Source organism: Schistocerca americana, chromosome 3 (assembly GCF_021461395.2).
Source record: "Schistocerca americana isolate TAMUIC-IGC-003095 chromosome 3, iqSchAmer2.1, whole genome shotgun sequence".
NCBI lineage: Eukaryota > Metazoa > Arthropoda > Insecta > Orthoptera > Acrididae > Schistocerca > Schistocerca americana.
Window position 1 is genome coordinate 617788127 of NC_060121.1, and position 13785 is coordinate 617801911.

A 13785-nucleotide genomic window follows, 5' to 3' on the forward strand; every position below is an offset into this window, starting at 1 on the left:
TAAAGCAGCTGAGCCGCTAAGAATGGTAACACTTTAGGCAGATATGCAACGTGTTATTCCACAAGGAACAAGAGATTTCTTAATAATTCCTCCACCATCATTCCTCCATCCTCTATTCGTCCGCTGTCTGTACAGCAGGAGTCTCATACTTCCACAGTATACGACAACAGTCATACAAACACACACAAAGCTGTTACTCGGTACAGTGGAGTGCGTGAACCCTCTACCAGACAGCCTTTGCTCAGTTTACCTGAAGAAGCAGAACAAATGCGACGATGACAGGTATAACCACAAGCAGCAGAGGATAGAGTGTTGGCCACCGCTCCCCACGTGTCGAAGGCAGAGCGGCTGGATCGATGCACTGTGAGAAAACTAGTATAAAGGTCGGTATACATCTCATTTATGCAGTATGTATTATTTCAACATTTTTCCTACATGAGATTCAATTCCTTTACCTGAAGGCCACTTTCAGACAGTGCTAGCTCAGCCAAAACGTTTGAAAGCACGCCACAGTTGCCTATTCAGTTCTTCATCCATGACAAATAGTTAAGTACCTCGCTATTGTTTGAGTATTTCGAGCATCCTCTGGTGGCGGTATTGTGACTAGAGCAGTTGGTCTGCAAACTTCGTGGTGAACGTAGACGCGTGCGATCGAAAAAAGTGGGAGTGGGGATCAGCTGGAAGTGTGGGCGGGGGTGACAGAAAGTGGTGGTGGATGTGGGTTGCTGTAGGATAGTTTCTGTCGCACGTTGGAAGTGGTATTGTGGACTAGAGCAGTCGGTCTTCAAATTTCGAGGCGATCATATACACACATGATCGGAAAAAGTTGGGGCAGCGAGGTGGTGGAAGGTGTGTCCTTCCTGTAAAGGATGAGCCAGACTATAGGGGATTTTACTTTATTATATGAGGCTCCAACCGATAACTTCATTTTTCCATCGCGGCCAAGCCACGGCCGGCAGTGTTAGCTGCCTGTAAATTCTTTCGTCCCACGGTCTAGTAACAGGAAGTCAGCACCGACGAAGGGCACCTTGATCACGCGCCTCTCTCATGTGCTTACGAGGTTACGCCGTCCCAGGCGTCGCTTAGCAGGCAACGCTCTGGAAAGTTCCATGCCGCCCGCACGGTTTGCTCGGTCCTGACCAATCACGGTGGAGGAAGCCGCGTGGTGCGTCGAACATACCCGGCCGCCCGTCGCCGGGCCCGCTCTCTTGTATTCTTGCTCACCCGCGAGTCGGATGCGCGCCCTGTAGCATCGAACATATCCCGCTTCTCCCGGTGCTGCGGCACTGTGGACTTAGTTTTGGCAGACAACCACTTTCGGTAGCTTCGCGAACAATGTTCGCCAAATTGTAAGCTCTGGCTCACCCTCACCTCCCTAGGCCTTTGTAGCCCCTTTTCGTCATGCTTTAGCCAATAAATGGCCTTTCTCTAAAAATTACTCTATTATTCCATAACGCCCACCGCCTGCCCATACCCGCCATCCTGTACAATTGGTGTCAGCCCAGACTTTGATCTTCCATCTCGAAGAAGAGTTCACGAGAACAGTGTTCCGTGCTCTCTGACGACAGCTGATCAGGCAACATCAGACGCTAACCGTGTCTAGCCCGCAGCTAAACGCCAGTAAGCGGAAATCTCTGTTCAAAACCTTGAGCCTTCTTTGTTTCCCCATTGTATTTTCCGAAGGAATACCGACTATTGAAGTAGTAGCATTTAACTGTATGACGCGTCCCAGGACACTGCGATATAACCAAGGATAGACGGAGTTTTAAGCAACCAGCTGGGCCCGAGGAGGTTACAGAGACGGCGAGTTTAGTCGCAAAATGTTGAGAGGATGAAGACGGCGAATTTGGTCGCAAAGTAAAGTTAGTCGCAAGATGTTGAGAGGATGAAGACGGTGAATTTTGTCGCGCAGTAAAGTTTTGTTTTAGGTGAGAGAAGTCGAGTTTGAAGAAGAAGAAGAAGTATGAAGTATCTATCGTGGAGTCGCAGAATTGTCATTTACACAGTTAAGAAGGCGATAACGTCGTGTCAACGATGCGCCGCGCACTATACCTTCACGAAGGAAAAGTCCTTCAGAAATTACGCTCAACTTAGTTGATTCTAATTCAAATCCTTACACTTTCTGTTCCCACTATGGAAATCTCTAGATTCTTGTCGAGTTTTGTTTTTCTCCTCTTGTTAGCAACAGCGTTGATATCCTACGACACAATCTATGTTCCACCTGCACCAAACTGATGTTACTTTTCTTCGTCACTCTCACTTAACGGCGTGCAGCAAATATATTGAGTGACGAGAAAATTCTTCTCAAAATGTGAATGTTATTACACGTAGAGGGTCAGCCCAAAGAGGCACTTAACTTTCTTTGTTTACCGATATGGAATATGCAGTAAATTTAATATGATGTTTGTGTACTTCACTTTTACATTTTCATGTTTTTATAACAATTATGTTTGGGCTAAAATGGATTTCATAGGAACTTGGTTACGAACCAACTTACTAATGCATAATGTAATTTTAAACAGAACCCACTGTAACAGCTCATCTAGCTTTATGTCACGCGTAATCCCACTTCTATTTTGTTGCATTTGACAGTCGTAGACCCCTCAGCTGCCGCGTGCAGCCCCGACGCCGCGCTGGCCTTGGAAATTATCTACCGCGCGCCTTTCTGACTTAGCGCGAGATTCGGCCTTGCAGTCAGCTGCCACTCTGACGTAGCCTCCGCGCAGATCTTTAGCAAACGGTTCCTGTTGGAACATCACTTATAACCTTTCATGCCACTACGCATTACTTAGTATTCGCACCCCTTTAATTATGTTTTTTATACCTGAAAGCTCATTCATGATTCCCTTGTCAGCTAACGTTCAAGTTTTATCTAAGAAATCAAATAATCACCTCCTATCGTCAATTGATGACTTGCTAGATCATGAAAAAGGACAAATTTCTTACGTTCGCCTGTTAGCACACCTAAATTAATGGCAAACCGCCACTGAACGCCATACAACCATCATACCCAGTGCCAAGATAACCCTGGTCACTATTATTATTATTATTATTATTATTATTATACTAATATGGACCTAAAAAAAAGAGAAAACAAAAACCTATCAGGCATGTGCCCTCCTTTAGTTTTAAGAGTGCTATTTTGATATCCACTAATGTGGAAAAACTAGTGTAGTGTAGTGAAGTGTTCCCTTAGTGATAACTCCCTTTCTAAATATGTTTGGAGCGTTGAATCTCCCCTCATACACCCCCTGCGCTGAGTTGCAGTGCACGCACCTGGCCACGGCCACGCCCCCTTCCCGCCGGCAGCCTGCGCGCTGCCCGCTGAGGACAACACACCACGCCGCCTCGTGCCACTCGCCCTCGCCGTGACTCATCAGTGGTGATATGTTTATATTTTCAACTTATTCCAACAAAAGAAAAAAAAAAGACATTTTTACTTCAACTTAGCAACAAGTACACTTGACATGTTTATCTAATTCACACTGCTATGTTTTGTTCTAATTTTGATTTGATATTTTATGATGTTATGATGTTTTGATGTTTTATGATGGTTCTTGTATGCAAACAATATTGTTGATGTAAGTCCCCTTGCGACCCCTAGGAGGTCTTTAGAGTCTCTATACCCCCCCATAGATTAAGACCCCTGCCGTCTTCCGTGAGGGCCATTCTTAATCAAGTGATGTTCACTTTCTTTTGCAAGATAAATTTGTTTACATTCAAATAATAATTACATTGAGCGAATTCACGTACGTTCTCCGCTCCCACGAAAGGGGAAGGAATGTAAAGGATGAGCCAGACTATAGGGGATTTTACTTTATTATATGAGGCTCCAACCGATAACTTCATTTTTCCATCGCGGCCAAGCCACGGCCGGCAGTGTTAGCTGTCTGTAAATTCTTTCGTCCCACGGCCTAGTAACAGGAAGTCAGCACCGAGGAAGGGCACCTTGATCACGCGCCTCTCTCATGTGCTGACGACGTTACGCCGTCCCAGGCGTCGCTTAGCAGGCAACGCTCTGGAAAGTTCCATGCCGCCCGCACGGTTTGCTCGGTCCTGACCAATCACGGTGGAGGAAGCCGCGTGGTGCGTCGAACATACCCGGCCGCCCGTCGCCGGGCCCTCTCTCTTGTATTCTTGCTCACCCGCGAGTCGGATGCGCGCCCTGTAGCATCGAACATATCCCGCTTCTCCCGGTGCTGCGGCACTGTGGACTTAGTTTTGGCAGACAACCACTTTCGGTAGCTTCGCGAACAATGTTCGCCAAATTGTAAGCTCTGGCTCACCCTCACCTCCCTAGGCCTTTGTAGCCCCTTTTCGTCATGCTTTAGCCAATAAATGGCCTTTCTCTAAAAATTACTCTATTATTCCATAACGCCCACCGCCTGCCCATACCCGCCATCCTGTACATTCCTCTTCAGTAACTCAGCACAGACTGAGCCGTTTATCCACCAATTTCCAAGTGGGGGAGGGGGAAATGGAGGCGCCAGCCGGTGTGGCCGAGCGGTTCTAGGCGCTTCAGTCTGGAACCGCGCGACCGCTACGGTCGCAGGATCGAATCCTGCCTCGGACATGGATGTGTGTGATGTCCTTAGGTTAGTTAGGTTTACGTAGTTCTAAGTTCTAGGGGACTGATGACCTCACTATGTTAAGTCCCATAGTCCTCAGAGCAATTTGAAACATTTGAAATGGAGGTGGGGAGGGGAAGTGGGGTTGCTGATGTCATGTGACATTGTCACATGCACCACCCAGAGAGACGAGGAGGGGGACAGTCACCATCTTAAATCAATTTAGCAACAAAGCATTTAGCAACAAAGCAGGCTGACGTGGAGGAAGTTAAGAGCGAATGGAAAAGCACTAGACACTTATTGCTGACAAACATGATCAGTGTGAAGATTACTACTGCAACATTTTACCAAATTTAAGCGTAAGTGGCAGTCATGTGAACACGAGAAAGATAGGAAAACGTAAGTAAACTATTTATTATTTCAAAAGTAATCTCTAGGTAACTGTTAGTAGATTTATCCCACTACGTGAGAAGACGGACAATGCTTTCATGGAAATTCTTTTACGGTTGCCTACGGGACTAAAATTGTTCCCGGGCGCGCATGTCTGAGTCCAAAGCAAATCAACGGCACGAATGTCTTTCTTAAGGACTCCAAAAACATGGAAATCGGATGTGGAGAGGTCGGGACTGTTTGGAGGATGTGTTAAAGGCTTCGCGGTGAAACTTCTGCTGCGTAATCGAATCAACCTTCACAATATGCGGGCCCGCCCATATGTGTCTAGGTTGTTTCGATTTCGCTGCAGAAGTTTCGCTGGGAAGCCCTTAACACATCCTCCAAACCCTACCTCTCCTCCTGTGATTTACACGCTTTTGGAGCCCTGAAGAAAGACATTCGTGGCCGTCGATTTGCTTCAGTCAGAGAGATGCGCGCCTGCGTAAATCATGGCGCCGTAGTCAACAACAAACAAATTCCCATTTCTAAATTCATTGCAGGAAGTGGCGACAAAGAGGCTATTCATTCTGGTGTGTAGAATATGTGAGCTAGGTGGCGATATACCATAAGATATTCCGTGAAATATAATCCACCCGATTCCGAAGACAGCAAGAGCAGACAAGAGCGAGAATTATCGCGCAGTCAGCTTAACAGCTCATGCATCCAAGTTGATGGTAATCATATGACACAGAAGAATGCAAATGAAATTTTGAGGAAGAAAGACTGAAGAAAAATCACGACACGTTCATAAGATCTGTCGATCTGGAAAAGCGCTCAGCAATGTCAAATGTTCTAAGACAGTTGATATTCTGAGGAAAATAGGGGTAAGCTGTAGGATGAGACGAGTAATACAAAACGTGTACAAGAGCCAAGACGGAATAATAAAAGTGGACGACCAAGAACGAAGTGCTCGGATTAGAAAGGGTGTAAGACAGTGATGCAGCCTCTCACGCCTACTGTTCAATCTGTCCATCGAAGAAGCAATGATAGAAATAAAAGAAAGAATCAAAAGTGGAATTAAAATTCAAGGTGAAAGGATATCAATGATAAGATTGGTTGGTGACATTGTTATCATCAGTGAAAGTGAAGAAGAGTTACAGGATATGCTAAATAAAATGGACAGTCTACTGAGTACAGAATATGGATTGAGAGTAAATCGAGGAAAGACTAAAGTAATAAGAAGTCGCAGAAATCAACACAGCGAGAAAAAGACTGTCAGGACGGAGCTAGGAGGACATCAAAAGAAGACAAGCACTGGAAAAAAAGGGCATTCCTGACCATGATAAGTGTGTTAGTATCAAACATAGTACTAAATTTAGGAAAATTTTTTTGAGAATGTACGTTTGGAGCACAGAATTGTATGGTAATGGAACATGGATTGTCAGAAAACCGGAACAGAGGATAAATGTGCTGATTTTTATCCATATAACAAATTTGCATGAGGTCCAACATAAAATGAACGCGTTTCATAAGAAAAAGGTTTTTAGGACTTGAAGATGATAGCAAACTCTGTCGAAAGCGTTGTTTTAAGTAAACAATTTTTTATGCGATTTGTGACGTTCAGTGTTTTTAGCAGTATTCTCAAAATGAGAAAATTCAGTCGGAGCTCAAGAGCATGGCTTGACGAGAAATCAACTGTCTCTTAATAAATTTTTAAATTTAACTTTTAAGTCAAAGTGCTTAAATTTATCTTCAGGACGAGAAGACCCTATTTGAAATGCGATGTTGCAGACGAATATCGATAACTAGGGGGACCGATAAGGTAAGGAATGAGGTGGTTCTTCTCAGAATCGTAGAGTTAAGGAATTTGGAGAAAACACTGAAAGGAGAAGATACAGAATGATAGAACATCTGTTAAGACATCAGGGAATAACTTCCATGGTACTAGAGGGTGCTGTAGAAGGTAAAAACTGTAGAGGGAGGCCGATACTGTAAAACATTCAGCAAATAACTGAGGACATAGATTGCAGGTCCTACTCTGAGTTGAAGTAGTTGACACAGGACAGGAATTCGTGGTAATCCGCATCAAACTAGTCCGAAGACGGATGACTAGAAAAAAACAAGTAAAATAAATTAGCTGATGGTAGGGTCCGAGTGTGGCGTAGGATCTACGAAGCCATGGACCCAAGTTGTGAACAAAGCACTGAGCTGTGTTTACATGGAATATACTGGATCTAACGGTCCACATGAACCGATCATTGACTGGAAATGGTTATATTCACTTACTTGGAGACCATTTGCAGTTATTCATGAACTTTACGTTCCCAAACGATGATAGAGTTTTTATGGATGACAATACGCCATGTCACCTGGTCACCATTGATCCCGACTGGTCTGGACGATTCGAGCAAATGATTTGGCCACTGACTTCACCTGACATGAAACCCATCGAGCATTTATGGGACATAATGCAGACGTCACTTCGTGCACAGAATCCTACACCGGCAACACGTCCGCAGTTATGGACGGCTTTATAGGTAGCTTGACACAACATCTCTGTAGGGCAGTTCCAAGGACTTGTTGAGACCATGCCACGTCGAGTTGCTGTAGTAAGCAAGGCAAAACGAGGTCCGAAACGATATTAGGAGGTATTTCGTGACTTTGGTGACCTCAGTGTAAATGTCCTTTGCTCCTTATTATTTACAATCATTCAGTCTTCTTGACCATGAAATTCGATATCTAGAACTTCAGCGTTCCAGGCGTTTTGTCCTTGTTGCGCCGTCCTAGTCATCGGCAGCGCTGGGCTAGCACCCGCTGACGCAGCGTCAGACCGCTGTGAACGTCTTGAATAACCGAACCCCTAACAGACACGGCCGCGACGTGTGCTGTAGTACCGGAGATGACGGCCAAGTGCCCGAAGGCCGCGCCAGTGTCCCGAGCTGAATGTTGGACTGCTATGGCAGCTGCATCATGCTCCAGCGGTTCCAGGGCTCGATTCAAGGCCCTGAATAAGGGAAGGCGAGCAGCCTGTGGTGACGGCAGAGTGCAGGGCTGCTGACAACCTGGGTGGTCGGGCAGCAGTCCACAGTTCGAGGCCCGGTGACGGTGTTCGCAGCTCCATCATACGAAAGTCGTTATCTTCACGGCACAGTCTGACACAGGGTGGGCATTATAACATAGCTGATCTGGCCAGCGATGACTGGCTGGTGGACATAAATACTTGTGTTTGAAGCTGATCATGCCGATGAAGTTGTACAGCCGCATTCTTCTATCAAGCTGAAGCTTCTCGAAGGATGGTCAGTGTCCTACGACTCAGTCATTGCCTCCCAGAAGTAGGATGTCGCGCGGTAGGGGTTAGCAGAGAGCAGAACGTGAGATTGTCCTTGGCAGATCCTTTGTATCCCTACGATTATAGAATTTACTACACAAAAAGATGAGCATAATAGCTACGTAAATAAGCACCGCAGTCCTTGTTTATTTTTTTAAAGCAGTTATCTAGATTGGCCCCCAAGGTGTGGACTCGCAGTGGCCTCTCTGCCGCCCTTCAGTTATTGAAAATAACATTTTTCACACATAAACAAACTGTTATATGATGAAACAATGATGCTGAAATACCTCTCATTGTAAAGTTTTGCATTATCCTATAATCAGTAGCGACAGTACATCAACTCACACTATGGAGACTTCGTTTCTAAGTTTATTTAATTCACCTCTTTAGCATCTGTAAATACTTGATAGTACCACTCTTTTAGAAAAGAAATTTTGAACGTAGCGGGTATAATACACGGGGATCGTCTGCAAGTTGGATAGAAATCAGACTGAAAATTTGCATCTAGCAGGGATAAAATATGGGGAACGAAAACATATTTATAACTTGTGCCGCAATCAGAAAGCAGTTAGTAGAAGTATATGAAAAGGAGGCAGCAGCTGCTAAAGAAATAAGACAGGGTTTCAGCCTGTTGTCTATCTTATTCAATCTACCCCATCAGTCAAAAATGCTTCTAGAGTGGCTTAATACAAAAATAGACCTAAAGGCTGTGATTTTAATGCTTTAGGTGTTCTACATAGCCACCTCGAACTTGAGTCGCATTCGGGAGAACAACGATTCAAAGCCGCGTCATTGAGATTTCATTTTCCCGTGATTTCTCTACATAGCATCAGGCCAATGTCCTTTGAAAGTGCACCGCCGATTTCCTTCCCGATCCTTGACAGTATCCGAGCTTGTGCTCCGTCTCTAATGACCTCGATGTCGACAGGTCGTTAAACTTAAGCTTCCTTTTCCGAGTTTGAGTACAATCGTAGAACGTTCATACGACCATGTGAAACTGGCAGAAAAGTCCTTCCTTGGGATGTTATTCGACTTTTGCTTCACATTGGCTTGAATGTGGCTTAAATGTTGCTTGTCTCGCCAAAGCCTTGACGGTTCATGTGAATTTCTGCACTTTGACGTTTTGTGACAGGTTCATATTTTTAACACGAAGTCTCATCTCCCATAAAACTATTGTCTACGTTTAGGCGTCCAAGAGTCGATGTTTTTCTTCAGAATTCAAGGTGGGCGGCAAAAATATAGCACACTATTTTCTCTTCTTCGACACATTCTGGTGAACTAAACACTTGTTTTAGAGATGTTAAGCCATTGCAGTTTGTGACACAACAATGTTGACACTCTACCGATTCACGCCCACTACTTAACGCTGCGTGTTCACAACTGACAACTCGAATGCGCATCTGCTGTTTACGGTTGATAGTAAAAGCCGTCACCGTAGCTACTGCGCTGAGGTCCTTTATATGCCATGAGTAAAACCAGTCCCGCAACTTTGTACTCAGCAACTTGGTGTGAAAAAAATGGAGAAACTTCAAGCGGGAGTTATAGTACAAGAAGAAAAAATAAAAAAATTTTGAAGTTTGCCAACTACATTCCAACTGTGGAAGAGACGGCAAAGGATTTGGGAGGTCAGTAGAACCAAATGGGTAATATCTTGAAAGGACGTTCTAATGAAAGCTGAACGCAAGTAATAGAATATAATCGTATCAAATCAAGTGCTGATGAGGGAATTTGAAAAGAAAATTGTGCACAAAAGTAGCGGATAGGTTTTCATATTCAGGCGTCAAAATATCGGAAAACGCATACAATCAACAGCAAGAGAATTCTTTTCTGAAAAGAGAAGTATGTTAACATTCGATCGGAAATTTACGTGTTAGAAAGTCTTTTGAGAAGGTATTCGTCAGAGTGTAGTGTAGCCTCGTACGAAAGTGATATATTTACGATAAGGTGCGCAGACTGGAAGAGAATGGAAGCTTTGGAAATGTGCTATAGAAAAATGCTTAACATTAGATTGATCTATCGGATAAGAGATGAAAAGTTATTGGAACGAATCTGGGAGGAACCAAATTTGCGGCACAAATTGACGACAGCAAGAGATCGATTGAGTGGTCAAATCCTAAAGCGGAAAGAAGGATCAACATGGAACTGGAGCTTTTATTCTAGGTAACCACTTTAAAGTAAACACGTACAGTTAGTTCCAGACAGCAATCATTATACAGAGAATAGCGCTGATATCTGCATCAAAGCAAACTTGTGACTGAAGACCAGAACAATAAAAAGAACGTACGATAGTCGCCTTCTCCATGGACTTCTGCTTGCTCTTGGCTTCCGTGAGCACCAGCCTGTCGTCGAAGTACTGAGCCACCACCAAGACAGGCATGAAGGCGACGGCCACCATACCCAGCCGCCACTCGTAGAACAGGCACACCATCACAGACAGCGCTAGTGTGCACAGAGCCTGCACCACGGAGCCGATGCGTTGACCCGTGGCCTGTCGAACATATAGAGTTTTAGACCTTGACATGCACTGACGTAAAAAGAATCGCAACACCAAAAAAATAATTAATACAGAGCAATGAAATTTCTGGAATACATTTGTCCAGGTAACATATTTAAGTGATAGAGCTTGCTAGTCCACAAGTAACGTAAGGGTGCGAAAAGCCATTGCAAATGTGAAATGCTGTTACATTTATAACCAGTGTAACCGCCAGAATGTTGAATTCGTGCATGTAAACGTGCGTGCATTGTGCCGCACAGGTGCCGGATGTCAGTTTGTTGGACGGAGATCCATTGCATTGGGTCAGTCACCCACACGTGCGATTAATGCTGTAATACTGGTTGTAGATGACACTGGACGTGTCATCTGATGATGTGCAATATGTGTTTGATTGGAGAAAAATCTGGTAATCGAGATGGCTAAGGCAACAGGTCTGCACTCTGTAGTGCATCTTGGGTTGCAACAGCTGTGTATGGGAGAACGTTGTCCTGTTGGAAAACACCCGCTGGAAACCTGTTCATGAAAGGCAGCACTATACGTCGGACCACCAGACTGGCGTAAAATTTAACAGTAAGGATGCGTGGGATAACTACGAGAGTGCTCCCGCTGTCATACGAAACCACACCCCAGCCTCTAACTCGAGGTGTAGGTACAGTGGGTCAATTTGCAGGCAGGCTGGTTGCAGGCCCTCGACCGGCCTCCTTCTAACCAACGCACGGCCACCACTGGGAGAACACTATTTCATCAGAAAACACAACAGACCGCCAAATTGCACTCCAGTGAGCTCTCGCTTGACACCACTGAAGTTGCATATGATGATGGTTTGGGGTCAGTGTAATGTACACTGCAAATCATCCGGTTTGAAGCTGCCGTTGAAGTAACTTATTTATAAAAGTTCGTTGTGTCTCTGAGATGACAACTGCTGCTCAGATTGCTGCTGCAGATGAAGTATGAAGCACGAGAGCCATATGTCAAGTGACCGTCAGGAGGCCTGTCTTCTTGCGACCGTACATTCTCTTGACCAACGCTGCCAGAAGTCATATACAGTGGCTACATTCCTTCCAAGTCTTTCTGCGATATCGCAGAAGGAACATTCAGCTTATCGTAGCCCTCTTACATGATCTCATTCACACTTAGTGAGGTGTTCATAATGGCATCTTTGTCGCCTAAAAGGCATTCTTGACTACCATCAACTTGTCACGTCTATTCTCAAGGGTAACTAACGCTAACGAGTCTTACAGAGTGTATTTGAAGCCTACCTGTTTTATGTACTACATTTCTCCCACCAAAGTAAAGGGGATTGACTGCAATTCGATAAATTGCGAATCAGGTTTGGCTTCAGGCCAGAAGACAAAACATGGACGTTTATTTTCCTTTTTAAAAAAATTTGCCGTTTCGAGACAGAGTTTTGACTCTGATGAAAGCTTCCTAGGGTGTCAGCCGCACTGAGATGAAATTTACTTCTGCTGCGTAGGCACACGCTCATATAATGAATGAATTTTTCAATGTGCAGCTGGGAGTATGCTACTGTGAAACTACCTGAACGATTTAAATACTGGGTAATACCGGAACTCCGGCCTTTTGCAGACAATCCTCTTACCGACGGAACTGTCTGATAGTGACTCATGATCATCCTCCAAAGATGGGATTCAGCCAGTAGCACTGTTCTAATTTTCAATCTTCACAGAATATCTTGCAGGACCAGCAGCCCTGGAAGGAAGGCCTGTGAAACAGCAGGCTATAATTTGTTTCTATCGTCTTTAAATCTGCAGAGGAGTGTGCTCTGTCTTGAAACATCCTGGCAAGTTAAATCTATGCACCATACTAGAATGGGAAACGCGATTCTCCACAACATCCTGTTTTACAGGAGTGCTAGTCCGTCATGGTATACAAGAAAGATTATGTGAAGTTTGGATAGTAGGAGAAAGATCATACTCGTATTGTAGCTGCGATCCTGAGGCAGATCTGGACATCATAATCGCTTGAAGTATTACCCGTGAAAGCAATTGATCGGGTTCAAAGCCAATTCGTTACCCACTTTTAATTCCTTAGAAAAATACACAAGCTGTCATGTTTTCGCTTAAGAGAGGGCTTGGGTCCAAGACTCATAAATAGTAAAAATTATTATTAGTTGACTATAGTCTCCTATGCCATCGGTCTTGCCGCAGTGGTATCACTAGTTTGCGTCAGTTCACCGAACGCTGTCGGACTTAGCTAGCACTTGGATGGGTGGGCGTCCGGTCTGTGGAGGGCTGTTGGCAAGCGGAAGCGCTCAGCCCTTGCGAGCTCAATTGAGGGGCTACTTGATAGGAGAATAGCGGCTCCTGTCATAGAAACTGACAACAGCTGGAAGAGCCGTGTGCTCACTACATGCCTCTCCATGTCTACATCCAGTAGCGGCTGTGGGCTGAGGATGACACGGCGGTCGGTCGCTACCGTTGTGGCTTTAAGGCCTGTTCGGTCGGAGTTTAGTTTACACTGACCTATTGGCCTATTTTGAAATATATGAAAAATGTTGCATCACGTGCCCGTGATTTACAGTTGTACAGCAGGTATTATAGTGAGAACAGTGTATGCAATGGTACAATAACTGTCAGCTTGTCTTCTACCGTTTTTCATTCACGGACGTGGCAAAAGCCATAGGTCGTTGGTAATTCGTTGGTAGTCTTCTGCAGAAATAAGGAGCTATGCTGCCCCTACAGACGTCCATAATTGTGGAAGTGTTACCGATGCAGGGTTTTGTGCATGAACGCACTTCACGATTACGTTCCACAAACGCTCGATGGGATTCATGTTAGGCGATGTGGGTATCCAAACCATTTGCTCGAAATGTCCAGAATGTTCTTCAAATCAACTGCGAACGTTTGTGGCCCGGTGACATGGCGCATTGTCACTCACAAAAATGCCATTGTTGTTTGGGAACATGAAGTCCATGATGGCTGCAAATGGTCTCCAAGTATCCGAACGAAACAATTTCTAATCAATAATCCATGTAAACAAGCGCTTCCCATTAGCTTGCACAG

At 44.7% G+C, this 13785-nt stretch overlaps 1 protein-coding gene across 1 annotated transcript in view; it reads right to left on the reverse strand.

The window, feature by feature from the left end:
- Window positions 1-13785, reverse strand: part of LOC124606966 (ATP-dependent translocase ABCB1-like) — a 261320-nt gene that overhangs the window by 60356 nt on the left and 187179 nt on the right. Inside the window, exon 15 of the mRNA XM_047139103.1 lies at window positions 10553-10756. Within this exon, the coding sequence (XP_046995059.1) occupies window positions 10553-10756 (204 nt within the window). The remainder of the gene's footprint in view (window positions 1-10552; window positions 10757-13785) is intronic.